The sequence below is a fragment of the Ictidomys tridecemlineatus genome, chromosome 1 (assembly GCF_052094955.1).
Source record: "Ictidomys tridecemlineatus isolate mIctTri1 chromosome 1, mIctTri1.hap1, whole genome shotgun sequence".
In the NCBI taxonomy this organism is placed as follows: Eukaryota; Metazoa; Chordata; class Mammalia; order Rodentia; family Sciuridae; genus Ictidomys; species Ictidomys tridecemlineatus.
Window position 1 is genome coordinate 87191948 of NC_135477.1, and position 14087 is coordinate 87206034.

The following is a 14087-nucleotide window of genomic DNA, read 5'->3' on the forward strand; positions in this document are numbered from 1 at the left end:
TTATGCCAAAAAGTAAGCTTTATTAGGGTTCACATATTCATTTATAAAATATGAGTACTTCTAACAAGTTCACACACTCATACTTGACTTTTAAAATGTCACCAGTCCCTACATAATTAGTAGAAAATTAACAACCTAAAACACATTTTCTTTCTTTCTTTTTTTTTTTTTTTTTCTTAATCAGGGATTGAACTCAGGGACACTGAACCACTGAGCCACATCCCCAGCCTTATTTTGTATTTTATTTAGATACAGGGTCTCTCTGATTTGCTTAGTGCCTCACCATTGCTGAGGCTGGCTTTGAACTCATGATTCTCCTGCCTCAGCTTCCGAGCTGCTAGGATTTACAGGCTCACGCCTATAATCTGTGCCTGGCCTAAAACACACGTTCTAATGGTTCTTCAATGAAAGGGTTCTAACAAGATAATCATAATACCAAGCATAATAATATTAATCCAAGTCTCAAGGGCAAAGAATTCCCTCACAATAAAGCTTCAAATTTTCCTTTTGATAATTTGCAAAAAATGAAAACTGACCCGCCAAGATACTAAGATTTTTGTGTGTGTGTTTTCAGAAGTTCCTCAATGTTACAGCCATTTTTTAGAAAAAGCTAAAAGAAGTCTAAAATACACTTATCTTGCTTGAAGACACAATGGATGCAAACTTTAAAACAGTACACAAGTGACAAAAATCTGGGGGGCAAGGGAAGATTGACCTGCCTGGCATTGCCACAGAACCTTAAGATCAGAGGTTCGCTTGAAATCTGAGACAGCAACAGCATGTTTTTTACAAAATTCTACTTTTTAAATATTTAGTGTTGGTTATTATTTTATGTTCCCTAGAATTCTAAAGAGTAGTTCATTGAATCCCTATTGAAAATCAAGAAAAGCAACTGAACATCCAACATATAGTAGGGTTATGCTTTTCCTATTAGTTAGCAGGGCTCCATACAAGATAAACAAGTCTCTTCTCTGAGCATCAGTTTTATTCACTAGATCACATAAAACCTTTTTCTACATTACAAGTAGCATTTTATTTAGAGTGGAATGCAAATTTTTAATAACTTTACCATTAAACATATAAAACTTTCCTCTTTTTTTGGTACCAGGGATTGAACCTAGGGGCACTTTACCACTGAGACACCCCAGCCCTTTTCATATTGTATTTAGAAACAGGGTTTCACTGAGTTGCTTAGAGTCTCACTAAGTTGCTGAGGCTGGTTTGAACTCACAATCCTCCTACCTCAGTCTCCCGAGCCGCTGGGATTACAGGCATGTACCACTCCAAACATATAAAACTCTGAAGGAAATTTAGGCTTATGGCAGGTTGCTGAGCCATGACTCCACACTGAGAGAAAGTGTGTTCACACGTCCCGGCTCATGGGTGACACACCCAGAAAAGCTTAAGAAGCTCTGATACTACAAGGAAGCCAGGCTGTGAAGTCAGAAAAAGCTCAACTGGCTCTGCCATTTTCTAGATATGTGATTTTGAACAAGAGACATAGTCCACTTTTGCAAATGTATTAAAAGATCACAGACAGGAGCTGGGGTTGTAGCTCAGTGGTAGAGTGCTTGCCTAGCATGCGCAAGGCCCTGGGTTTGAACCTCAGCACCACATAAAAATAAATAAATAAAATAAAGGTATTGTGTACAACTTCAACTAAAAAAATACTTAAAAAATTAATAATTTTAGATTTTTAAGTACTATGAACATATAATAAAATAAGGCAATGTTGTTTAATTATTATAATAAGATATCACAAAACAAGGTAAAAGATGCAATCAAACATAGGGCTGGGGACATAGCTCAGTGGTAGAGCTCTTGCCTCAAATGCATGAGGCCCTGGATTCAGTCCCCAGTACCAGAAAAAAAATAATAAAACCAAAACATAAAAACACCAACCAAAAAAGAAAAAAAAAAACACAAAGATGCAATCAAATATGGTAAATAATATAATAAAACAAGTTAATTGTGGTGGGGGCTATGATAAGATAAAATGGTTGAGGAATAAAAATAATAGCTGCCACCCATATACACTAGTACTGTCCTAAGGCACATGAGATATCTCATCTTACAGAAACAGGCACAGAGAAATTGGACAACTCTAGGCAACTGAAGTGTTATAATAAAAGACTGAGGTGAGAAAAGTAGGGAGGGATCATATCTGACATGGACTTTATAAGCCATAATAAGTCTTATAAAGTCCAGAAAGATGGGATGCTGTACAATTACTCTTTGACTAGTCACTATCTCAGGCAAGCAGTCCTTGAATTAAACTGGCTTATAAATAAACCCCATATAAGTTTCCTCATTAAATGTCTTAGTATCTACTTCAGAAATTATAAAGGAACCTGTAATAATGAGAAATACATACTTTGGTGCTCCCCCACTCCATTCCTGCCACAGAACTCCTAAAACCCTTGCAATTTCTGGGTGCCAGGAACAACTTTTGCTGTTCCTAAGTACCTTTCAATCACACCTGAGTTTATGCTAATGCTATGAACTATGATTTGGATGAGAGTTCCCCAAAGGTCCATGTGTTAAAGGCTTGGTCCCTGAGTGGTATTGGTCCCTGAGCACTATTGAGAGGTGATGGAGCCTTTGGGAGATAGGACCTTGTGGGAGGTCCTTATGTCACTGAGGGTGTGCCCCAAAGGGTCTTATGAAACCCCATCCATCCTCTCTCTTCCTGCTCCAATTCAAGATGTGAGCAGTTTGCTCTAGCACATGCTCCCCACCACTGCTATTCATAGCCCTCATCAGAACTGAGCTGATGCAGGTGCCATGCTTTGGAACCTCCAGAAATGTGAACCAAAATAAACCTGTCTTTAATTCATAAATAGCCTCTCTCTGATAATCTCATTGTAGTAACATGAAGCAGACTACTAAAGTTAGCATTTTTAGTGCACATGCATTTGACTACATAAGGTCAGATGTGGAATTTTCCATCTGTGGCATGGAAAATATCATATAAAATTACCTTTGAATTATGTGTATAAGGTGTGGTGTACATGAAACATAAGTGAATCTCACATTTAGACTTGGTTCCCACCCAAAAAATATCTCATTATATATGCAAATATCCCAAAATCTGGAAAAAAAAATCTGCAATCAGAAACACCTCTGTTCCCAAGCATTTCAGAGAGGGAACACTCAATCTTTAATAAAATATACAGTCATGCACCACATAATAATGTCTCAGTTAACAACAGACCACGTACACAATGGTGATCCTTTAGGATTACACTGTCTAGCAGCATCATAGAGCCATAGCTCTATGATGTTCACATAACGCAGTTCTCAAATCATACCATAGTTTTTAAGCAACACATGACTGTATACACAAGGGGAACAAAATGGAAGAGCATGTTCTAAGGTATCGACAGTCATTACAACGAGAGATATGATAAAGGGCAATTATTCTACTTAATTATGTATTTCCATAACATAGGAATTTAGTTTAATTTTGCATTAAAAATGTCTCCATACTGGGTGAATATTAAGCAAAGAGCCATGGGGGAAACTTGGGAGTAAAAATCAAGGAAGAAGCAACAATGGTAAATGGCTATAGCTGCAGGCATGGATCATGGGGAGAAGGTGGAGGAACACACCATAAAGTAACATGTGTGTCAAAGTCAAGTGTGCCAGGCTGAGTCAGACTGAGATCAAAACATGTTACTCTCTAAGGCTGCATCCTCTGCACAATGATGAGGACTATGATAGCATCCATGCTCACACAGCTGCCGTGAGGATGAAGACAGGCAATCACTACAATGCCTGGCATAATACCTACGTGGTAAATAGGACCACATTCAGAAACATATACAAATAAATTTAACATTGAGGAATCTAGAGTCCCTGAGCCTACAGTGGTTCTCAAACTTAAGTATCCAAGAACTATTAAGCAACATATGTTGCAGGACTTGTTAAAATACAGACTGCAGGGCCTCACCCCAAGCATTTCTGAATTATTACTTCCAGGAAGTACTTCCAGGATGCCACCTGCGGGGACTTCCTCATTACCATATAACAGGAAGACTGGAGAATCTGCTTTTTTTCTAATAAGTTCCCAAGTGATGCTGATGCTGCCTGGGGACCAAACCTGAAAAACTATTCCTCTAACAAAATGGTTATCACCCCAGGTGAGCAAGAGATTGCCTAGGGAGCCTTTGAAACTATACGCCAATCCCACACATAGGAATGCTAATTCAGTGGGAGGTCTGAATTGGATCTCAGGAACTTTTGCTGGGGGTTTTTCCCCTTCAATTTTTGTTTCTAAAGCTCCACAAATGAATCTATTGCAGGTCTGAGTAGGATTATCAGGTCCTAAATTATATAAACAGCACAAAGCTTGCATGCTAATATGCAAAGTGAGTGCTGGATGCCTGCATCTCATCAAAGTCCTCTTCTTCCTGGCTACCATTATTATTATTGTTGTTGTTGTTGTTGTTGTTATTACCACACAGGGCGCTCAACAATTGAACCACATCCACATCGCTTATTATTTTTAACTTTGAGACAGGATCTTGTTAAGTTGCTACGGCTGGCTTTGAACTCCTCCTGCCTCAGCCTCCCACGATGCTGGGATTACAGGTATGTGCCAATGTGCCCAGCTGACCCTCATTACTAAGCTTTAGGTAGAATACTCACCCTGATACTCTTCCAATGCCTGTAATGATGCCACCTGCGGGGACGTCCTCATTACCATATAACTGGTAACCTGCAAACTGGGATAATTCCAGAAATGGAGACCTGAAAGGAAAAAGAACATTTTTGAATTAGTGTCTATATATATATAAACATATGTGTGTGTGTGTGTGTAGTTATACATTTTTAAGAAAAGGAAAACTATTTTTTCAAATATGCATATTATACATAAAATCTATAAAAAGAGTTGGGCACAGTGAAACATGACTATAATTCCAGCTACTTCAAAGGCTAAGGCAAGAGGATCACAGTTCAAGGCCAGCCTGGGCAAATTAATTAGACTGTCTAAAAAATAAAAAGGGCTCGGAAGGTACCTTAGTGGTAGAATACCTCTGGGTTCAATCCCCAGTACCATAGGAAAAAAAAAATTCTACAATAGCTCCCCATTTCTCTTAAAGTAAGAACCAAAACCTTTACAATGGCCTACAAGGCCCTCATAACTCTAACTCCATTTCCTATTAGTCTCCCCTTCATTCCCTCAATACCAAACACATTGATCTCCTGGACATCAGCATACCTAGCATACATCCCACCTCTGGGCCTTTGCCCTGCTTGTTTCCTCTGCCTGCAAAATTTGTCCCAGCTATTTATAGGGCTATCTCTTGTCCCTCCTTTAAATCTTTGCTCAAATGTCAACTTCTCAAAGAGGTCTACCCTAACCATCCCACTTAAAACTTACAACTTGTCCATCATGGTCTCTCTCTTACTCTGGTCTATCTTTTCTTTTCCCCACAATACTTGTTACCTTCTAGCATAATGTATAACTTAAAACATTTATTATTTATCTTCTGTCTCCCTCTGCCATAATATAAACTCCAGTAGGGCAAAACTCTTCATTTGTCTTGTTCATTGACGTATTATTAACGTCTAAAACAGTGCCTGACACACAGTAGACTCCCAATAAACTTTTGCTGTTTGAATTTTATAAGAATGAAAATTCAAGCCGGGCATGGTGGCACATGCCTGTAATCTCAGCGGCTTGGGAAGCTGAGGCAGGAGGATCGTGATTTCAAAGTCAGCCTCAGCAACTTGGTGAGGCCTTAAGCAACTCGGTGAGACCCTGTCACTAGATAAAATACAAAAAAAAAAAAAAGGTCTAGGATGTGGCTCGGTGACTAAGTTTCCCTGAATTTAATCCCAGATACCAAAGCAAAAAAAAATTCAAAATCACTTATTTATAACACCGTCTAATAAAGTACCACAGAACAGAGAACACTGTGTCAGCATTGGGCAGGTACCAACCCTGGGTCTATAAGCGTGTCGACTCTTTCTCTGGGTAACAGTTTTCCTCTTGCTGTGTGCAGTGCTCGGGCTTTCTCACTACCTCCTAGAATAAAAACATGATTAAATAGATCAGACCTATATAAGATCTCTAAATCAAATTAATGCCAAGAAAACATATAATGCTCAAGACAAAGCAAGGCACTCTTATTTGGTTTTTTTTTAATATTTATTTTTTAGTTGTAGTTGGACACAATACCTTTATTTTATTTACTTATTTTTATGTGGTGCTGAGGATTGAACCCAACGTGCTAGGCGAGCACTCTATCACTGAGCCACAACCCCAGCCCCCCCAGCCCCAAAGCAAGGCATTTTTAAAAAGTTCAATATATCTTGTGAGAAACAGCTAATTTTTCAGTTCAATCACTCAACTTGCCAGCTACCAATTTTCTGAAGTAATTAAAGAAATAGGATTTTGTTTTGTTTTCAAATCAATCTATCTCTGATCCTAGAGTATATCTTTTACATGTTCTGAATTCACTAGTAATTATAAAAAGTTACTCAGTATTTTCTTTGCAACTCATTCATTGCAAAAACTGCCTCACTGTCACTCTGTTAAATATTTACCACATGTATCTAGCATTATACTAAGTCCTAGATAAAATATGAAAATTCCTGTCTTCGTTTGGATGAGGTAAAAGCATCATTGAGAAATTACTAGCCCAAAAGGCAAGTGAGGACTTATGTAAAAATGACATTAGTGACCCACAACACTTTAAGTCTGCAAATGGGAGAACTGAACACCTTTACAGCAATTAGAAAATCCCCTTTTGTTAGTCTCTTGACTCAGAAATGGTCTTTGGTATTTCACAACATTACTTACATCTTAATAGACAAAATCACAGTAATTAAAGAGATGCTAGGGTAACCTGACCAGACTACTTGAGGCCAAAGGGCCCCAACCTCACGTACCCGTCCTGGGCTGAGGCCTTAGTGTCTTGCGAGTATCTATGACCCGCTCTCTGTGAACCAAAGTATCAAGCAGTACCTTAAAATGTTCATTTTCTTTATTTAACATTTATTTTTTAGGTGTAGACGAACACAATGCCTTTATTTTATTTACTTATTTTTATGTGGTGCTGAGGATGGAACCCAGGGCCCCGCCTGTGCTAGGCAAGCGCTCTACCACTGAGCCACAACCCCAGCCCCTTAAAATGTTCGTTTTCATTGCTGCCCCCAAAATGGTCGCAATATAGTCTCTGTATAATGCAAAACTCAACTATTTAAGAAAGCCATTTGTTTACTTGGGTAAGAAAATAAGTTTCTATCTATTTCAAACAGGCTTCCAAATACAACCTTTTTTCCAAAAAAGGACTCTTTGCTGTACCCAAAAGGATTTTTTTTTTTCCTGAAGAGGTACATGGCATATTTTTAAGACCAAATCTGTCTTCAGGTTACCAAGAATATTACATCATACATCTAATCTTCTTTTAAAATGAAATAATCCTGGGAAGGAAAGACTTAGTGCCATCCCCAACCAGCAAGGGCAGCTAAACTAAGGGTCACTCGAGTGAATTTCCTAAGGTATCAAATAAAACATAGACACACAATTTACCTTTAATTCAAGCCCCCGGGACCACTCCTCTGCCCTTGGCCTCAAGCTCCCCAAATGGGAGATAGAGGAATGTAATGAGAGGCTGGTGGGAGAGAGCAAGCTCCTTTGGGAGTGGACTTTTATTGGGGGACTCTGATTCTTTAGAAATTTCCATTCAATAGAGATCAAGAGGGGCAAGGTTACAAGGACAGGTAAGGTAACTCGATCCCTAGGGATGTAGGAAGGCATGCCCAGCATGAAGACACATTTGGTGACATTTTTAGGACTTTCAAGAAGGGGGTGGGGGGTGGCACTGTCTACAGAATCACTTTGATGTGGCTAGATCATGGGAAGTGACCGACAGAGCCTCACCAATCAGGAAAGGAAAATGCTGGTCACATAATGTGGCGTCCTCCCAGAACTTAGTTACAAAATATTGTGATTAAGTCAAATGGCTTTTCTCTTTTTTCCCAAGCACTGGTCAAGACCTTAAGGGATCATATTTAGGGGTCAGAGAGAAAGGGACAAAAGGGTCTCAAGACACTGAGGCCTCCGCCACGGGATGGGTACATGAAGTTGGAGCACTTGGGCCTTCCAAAAGGCAAAGGGGGGAAAAAAAAAAGAAAGAAAAGGCAGAGGAAATTCTGCAGAATATGGACACATTTAATATCTTGATTGTAGTTATGGTTCCCTGAGTAAACATACATGTCAAAATGGCTTTAAATTGCATACTCTAATGTAGTACTGTAGGTCAATTCTACTTCAATGAAGTGTTTAAAAATAAATATTTAAAGAAAAACAAATTCAGACACTGCAAGGAAACCAGATTAGGGTGAGAAGCAGTGACATAAGAGCCCTTTCAGGGCCTAGCAAGAGAGGGAATGGAAGGCAGATTTGGGTGACAAAAAGGTGCTAAGATATGCTTTAAAAAAAAAAAAAAAGTACTTAAGCCAATATCATTTTCTTAATTCTGCCTAGAATTTGACCTTTTAATTTGGAGCAGCTGGTGAATTTTGGTTTCATTAGGAAGAACCAAATCTTGGGTTAATCTTGATACAGACTTACAGAGCACAGAATGAAGCCCCTCTGCATTTTAACAAGCATAGTACACTGGGTTTGGTGGCACACACTATAATCCCAGCAGCCTGGGAGGCTGAAGCTGGAGGATCACAAGTTTGAGGCCAGCAAGAACCTGTCTCAAAATAAAAAATATAAGGGGCTGGGGATGTGGCTCAAGCGGTAGCACGCTCGCCTGGCATGCGTGCGGCCCGGGTTCGATCCTCAGCACCACATACAAACAAAGATGTTGTGTCCGCAGAGAACTAAAAAATAAATATTAAAAAATTCTCTCTCTCTCTCTCTCTCTAAAAAAAAAATATATATATATATATATATATATATATATATATATATATATATATATATGGGGGTGGGGATGTGGCCAGGTTCAATTCCCAGTGACAAAATTAATTAATTAAAATAAACAGGCATAGTATATTTGGACCACCGGACTGCACAACACAAGACCTCAGTTTTCCAAAGATTCTTTTTTAAACATTTTGTGTAAATTATCTCCATTCCCATAGACTTGGTGCCAGAAAACATGCTTTCATTAACCTCTCATTTAGATAAAACTCCCACTGCGTGTAATTTACTGTTTTGCATTGATTCTCAGATAGGTAATCTGCTCGAATTTTAACATCCCTGAGATCAGAAAGCATTTTACAATTTACAGCATCTTTCTATTGCTGTCTGACAAGGGGCAGTCATGACCTAGCTGTCTGCCTTTGCATGCACTAATGTCTAACTGTTGTCACTTTAACTGTATTACACACACTGCTGGAACTCCACGAGTGGAATTTAACTTCCATTTTTAAACATCTTCAAAAAATTATGCAAGTCTTATCCTAAGATCATTAAAGGCCCCCTCTCCACTTCAACCATTAAGACCATTTGTGTTTTTCTACAGTCATAAAGTTATGAGCCAGTGTAAAAACAAAGCACTTCTGATTTTATCAAAACACTTACTTCAATTAACTTGAATTAAGAAAAACGCTTAGTTCTGGCTATTCTGAATAACACCACAGGGGTAATCCTTTTCCTACCTACAGAAATGACTAAGTTACTCTTCAAGAGTCCTACACATTCCAACAAGGATGAAGGGGGAGATCAAAGAAGAGCCCTGAGAAACCTGAAACAAAGGCAGAGGTGAGAAAACAATAATGAACAAAAAAGAGGGCAAGAGTCAGCTATTTTGTCAACTTTATCTATCACAAGTTTTCTCTATTGAAAAACGTCAAGTGTTATTTATGAAACAACCTGAAACACCTGCTACTTTATCCTGCCTGAAAACTATTTAGGAAATTGCATGAATTAAAAAATCAGGATGACTACAGAAACAGGAGGGAAAGGAAAATGAGCAACATTCCCTAACTCTCGATCAATACCATCATTGCTAAACTAGCCTACGACCATTCACAGAACAAAATTAGAGAAGAAAATGCCCAGAGCAAGGTGCACAAAATCCCTTTAAACAACAAAACATACAAACACATACACACACGTTTTTCTGTTTTTCTGTTTATTTTGAAACTGCCCAGAGGTCTATCAAAAATGTATGTTTGGGCTGGGGTTATAACTCAGCGGATAGAGCACTCACCTCGCACATGTAAGGCACTGGGTTTGATCCTCAGCACCACATAAAAATGAAATAAAATACTGTATCCACCTACTATAAATTTAAAAAAAAAAAATGTATGTTTAAGGTGTGCATGATGGTGCACGCCTGAAATCCCAGCAGCTCAGGAGGCTGAGGCAGGAGATCAGCAAAAGTGAGGTGCTAAGGCAACTCTGTGTCTCTAAAAAATACAGGGCTGGAGATGTGGCTCATGGTGGAGTGCCCCTGAAATCAATCCCTGATACACACCTCCCCTCAAATATGCATTCTGCTGTCACATATAAATTTTAAAAATTTACATAAAAAGTATGAATTCCAGTCATCCTTCAGAAAAGCATACATAAAATATAGGATATTTTGCCCCTCAAATCATACCCCAAATGACAAAATCTGTATCATTCTTTAATACCATTTTCCCCACACTAGGGCAGGGATTCAAGAGCTACCTGATCAAAAAGAATGACAAATGTCAGCTACCCCATTTTGTAAGTAACCCTCCATTTATTTGCACACACCTAGATAGGGTAGCCTAGGCCAGTATAACTGAAAATCACTGCTTCTGCCTGTTTTTCTTTCTCCCTTTTCCTGAAAGCAGTACTACCACCACCATGAGGTTCCAGGAGTTACCTGCCCAGTCTCCTAAAGCCCTACATGACATAGGTCCTGATGGCATAGTTACAAATTCCCCTGACACGGTGATTGGGCCACAGGGTAAACATGTGACCCAAAGTGGGCCAATCAGAACTTCCCAAACTGGTGATGAAAGGATAGCTATCACTTCCTCAGTCTGAACTATATGGATGTAATCCTACCAGCAACCTAGCTCCCCACCTCATGGAGAAGCCTGGAGAGATAGGATCCACACCATACACAGATTTTGAGATAAGAAGTGGTAAAGTCTTGGAGATTCTGGAGCCCCTGATCCAGTCAATACTGCCTTCCCATTGGGTACAAGAAACAATAAATGGTGCTTTCCACCTTAAACACTTTGATTTGGATTTCTGTGACTTGAAATCAAAAATACTGGACAAAGGTCATTTTTAATATTCTTTTTTAAAAAACTGTGCTCAGCAACTTAGCAAGACCCTAAGCACTTAGCAAGGCCCTGTCTCAAAATTAAAAATTAAAAAAAAAATAGCTGGAAATATAGTTCAGTGGTTAAGTGAATCTGGGTTAAATCTCCAGTACCAAAAAAAAAAAAAAAATGTGTGTGTGTATAATAAAGGACAAAAACACTGAGTTTATTTCTTCCATAATGTACAAAACAGATGAATAACCAAATTCAGATGGTCTCTCTATTCACCCACCATTAATCAATTACCTTGCATCCATAAAATCCTCAGAGAAAAAAATATAAATATTATTATTTTCATTTCCTTAATTACTTCTATAGAGGGAGTCTGTCCTCTAAATTTGGTAAATCATACCTAAGAATACAACAGTACTCGTATGTCAAAATTAAAACAGTTCTCTATGTGTAAAGATACTGGGGAAAATTTTTTTAATGAAGACTATAAAAATAATATAGCAGCTCCTAAATTAGGCACCAGTCATATATTAAGAATTTATTTTGAGCTGGATGCGGTGGGTGGCACACACCAGTAGCTCAGGAGGCTGAGGCACAGGATCTTGAGTTCAAAGCCAGCCTCATAGCAACTTAGCAAGGCCCTAAGCAACTCAGTGAGACCCTGTCTCTAAACAAAAATATAAAAAAGGGCTAGGATGTAGCTCAGTGGTTAAGCCCCCAGGGTTCATCCCTAGTACAAAAAAAAAAAAAAAAGAGAGAGAGATAATTTATTTTGAAAATCTCCTGTAGTTTTAAGTTACATGGCTTTCTAAACTAAAAATATCATATAGACCCATAAGAGTACAACAGAATCATCAATCATCATACGTGTAGTATGTTCCTCTCCATGATGCAATTACTTCCAAGCAAAAGAATTCCTTTTATGTAAAATTAAGAAACAGAGGAGCTAGGGTTGTGGCTCAGTGATAGCGTGCTTGCCTAGCATGCGTGAGGCACTGGGTTCAATTCTCAGTATCACATACAAATAAATAAAATAAAGGTTCACCAACAACTTAAATATATATATATATATATATATATATATATATATTTTTTTTTTTTTTAAGAAAGAAACAGAGATGTGAGCCAGGTGTGGTGGAACCCATCTGTAATCCCAACAACTCAGGAGGCTGAGGGAGGAAGATCACAAGTTCAAAACCAGTCTCAACAACTTAGCAAGACCATGTCTCAAAAAAAAAAAAAAAAAAAAAAAGGCTGGATGTGGCTCACTGGTTAAGTGCCCCTGGTACCAAAATAAATAAATAAAGTATATGGGAGGATGTGTTAGGTTAGGTACAAATACTATACTATTTTAAAAAAGGGATTCAAGCAGCCACAGATTTTTGGTATCTTCTGGGGTTCTGGAACCAAACTCCTACAGATACCAAAGGTTGACTATTTACAGGAAAAAATAAAACATCTGAATACCAAAAACAAAATGTATAATTTTAAGAGTCAAAGGCTTAATGCTACTTGTTTTTCCTAAAAGCAATAGTGTAAAAGGACATCTTAATTTAAAGCATAAACTGAAGAGTAAGTGCTGTTTACCTAGTCTTATATACTGTGCTCGTTCATGGAGTTGATCCACTAGTGCTTTCATCTGCTCATAGTTCTCCTAAAAGAGAAACAGAGGAGGAGGGCAGGAACATTAGAAAACAACTGTTTACCAAAATAAGGGTTAACACATCAACTTGTCCCACCTCTGTGTGAACTCCACTAGGGGCCACCCACCCCTGCAATTTGGTCTCCACTTGAGTCATCCCACGGAAAAGATTAATTGCTGCCCATTTCTGTTCAGCTCTTCTTCATGGCCACCACCCTGCAGGGCCATCTCTCTAAACCTTCTCTTCTGAAGCCTAACTCATCTTTCTCAATTCTAACCCTACTGCTGGTTTCTCCTGCTCATTTGAATGTCTTTCTTCCTTAAATATCTACTGAAATTAACTGATTTTTGTTTTTCTGTTTTTAAGAAATATAAAGGAACATAAGCTTCCTCCCTTTCCCATCCAACTGGGTACTGAACCCAGGGGCTCTCTACTACTGAACTATATCCTTGGCCTCTTTTTTTGAGACCTTGTTTCACTAAATTGCCTAGGCTGGCCTTGAATTTGTGATCCCATGTCAGTCTCCCAAGTTGCTAGGATTATAGGCATGTACCACAGCCAGCACCCAGTTTATTTCCTGTTTTCAGGGGCTGTGAGAGTTCCTGAGGTCATAGTTTCTTCTACAATCTCTTGTATTGCAAAATCCAGTAAATATAAAAAAAAGCAAAGCAGTATGAAGTTAAGGAAAAGACCCTGTGCCTGGATAGGAAGGTCCCAGATCCTGACCTCTGTGAGCCTAGTGCACTACTTCCCATCTAATGCCACCTAGCCCCACATCGTAGGGAAAAGAGCCTGCTGGAAATCCAGCTCAAAGAGATGCCTAGAACAATGTTCCCCTGTCGGAGACCAGCTCCAACAGGATGGTGAGGAGTCGGCGAAAGAAGGGGTGGAGAAACAACACAGACACCAAAGTGAAGGTGTTGATCCCGATCTTTACTTGTGAAGTTGATCATATATACTTTTCATTTTGGCAGGCTTACAGTACTTTGTGGTTACAAAACAGGAATCATTATTCAAACAAAACAAAATATTACGTAGCTACAATTAGAATAGAAGAATGTATCTTGGCTTATGCATAAGCAAGCATTTGTACTTTCAGTTTGAGTTTTGCTTTGAGCTGTTTCTGCTTAGTTAACTTTTAATAATAGTTACAAATGTCCCAAACTATTGGCCTATACCTTGACTATTCTTTCTTGACTTACTGACTGGAACCGGTGC

General features: G+C 38.7%; 1 protein-coding gene across 1 annotated transcript in view; it reads right to left on the bottom strand.

The window, feature by feature from the left end:
• Positions 1-14087, bottom strand: part of Mccc2 (methylcrotonyl-CoA carboxylase subunit 2) — a 71777-nt gene that overhangs the window by 46616 nt on the left and 11074 nt on the right. Inside the window, exons 2-4 of the mRNA XM_005328967.4 lie at positions 12814-12880; positions 5950-6034; positions 4651-4752 (exon numbers count right to left, since the gene is read on the bottom strand). Coding sequence (XP_005329024.1) covers positions 4651-4752; positions 5950-6034; positions 12814-12880 — 254 coding nt within the window. The remainder of the gene's footprint in view (positions 1-4650; positions 4753-5949; positions 6035-12813; positions 12881-14087) is intronic.